The following is a 1,006-nucleotide window of genomic DNA, read 5'->3' on the forward strand; positions in this document are numbered from 1 at the left end:
GAAAACATGCTCTTAGTTCAGTAAGCCTGTAAATTAGAGATTTCAATAGACATATATAAGAAACAACTTCAAATATCAAGTTAGAAATCTGATTCTATGGGATGATTTCTCCGTGGTCTTATAATTCAGGTAAAAAAGGTGACTGCATTAGAGTTCACTATAACATAATGGCATATTAACCTAACCTTTTCAGGTTCTAAATAACAGTTTCTGAACCATATGTGTAGAATCTGTAATAAGTATTTGTGATCACAATCTGGAATTGCCAGTATATGGCTTAAATATGCTTATGTTTTATGATTAAAAATGAATACAATAACTAATTTTCCCTACTTATATATTAAGTATGCCATATGCTTACTACTCCTCTTCATTAAATACATGCCACATTAACCATCTGCTCTTCTAATCCAATACTGATAGTAATCAGTTGTGGAGACCCAGGTATACCAGCCAATGGACTGAGATATGGAGATGATTATGTGGTTGGACAAAATGTTTCTTACATGTGCCAGCCAGGCTACACAATGGAATTGAATGGCTCCAGAATCAGGACTTGTACTACTAATGGCACATGGAGTGGAGTAATGCCAACTTGTAGAGGTATGATAATAATTTCCTCAACATTTATGTTTTATATGCAAATTTTAAGTACATTTAAATAGTGGTTTTTAGCCTTAATTCCATTTCTTTTTCTAGTACTGAAAAATGGCTGATGTAATTTTTTTAACCATAGTGTAATACACAGGATTTAAAAGTGATATTTTGACAAAAACATTATGTCTTATTGTGAATAATGACAATGAGGTTTAGTGTAACCAAAAGAATAGAAATATTATTTCTGTTTTATTAATATTACTAACCTTAATGAATTATAAATAATTTGTTCATCCACTTGAGTCAAGTCATTCAAGGATGGGAAAAAATACTTTCTATAATTTGAGAACAGCCAGCCTGAATTATAGAACTGTAATTTTTCTTAAGGGAGATAACTTGTTTGTTTAAA

General features: G+C 30.8%; 1 protein-coding gene across 1 annotated transcript in view; it reads left to right on the forward strand.

The window, feature by feature from the left end:
- CSMD3 (CUB and Sushi multiple domains 3) overlaps nt 1-716 on the forward strand; it is a gene marked incomplete at its 5' end in the record, with an annotated part of 107,701 nt that extends 106,985 nt beyond the window's left edge. The window contains 2 exons of the mRNA XM_012645293.1: nt 424-603; nt 700-716. Coding sequence (XP_012500747.1) covers nt 424-603; nt 700-716 — 197 coding nt within the window. The remainder of the gene's footprint in view (nt 1-423; nt 604-699) is intronic.
- Nucleotides 717-1,006: the final 290 nt, after the last annotated feature.

The sequence above is a fragment of the Propithecus coquereli genome, unplaced genomic scaffold (assembly GCF_000956105.1).
Source record: "Propithecus coquereli isolate 6110/MARCELLA unplaced genomic scaffold, Pcoq_1.0 Scaffold23, whole genome shotgun sequence".
In the NCBI taxonomy this organism is placed as follows: Eukaryota; Metazoa; Chordata; class Mammalia; order Primates; family Indriidae; genus Propithecus; species Propithecus coquereli.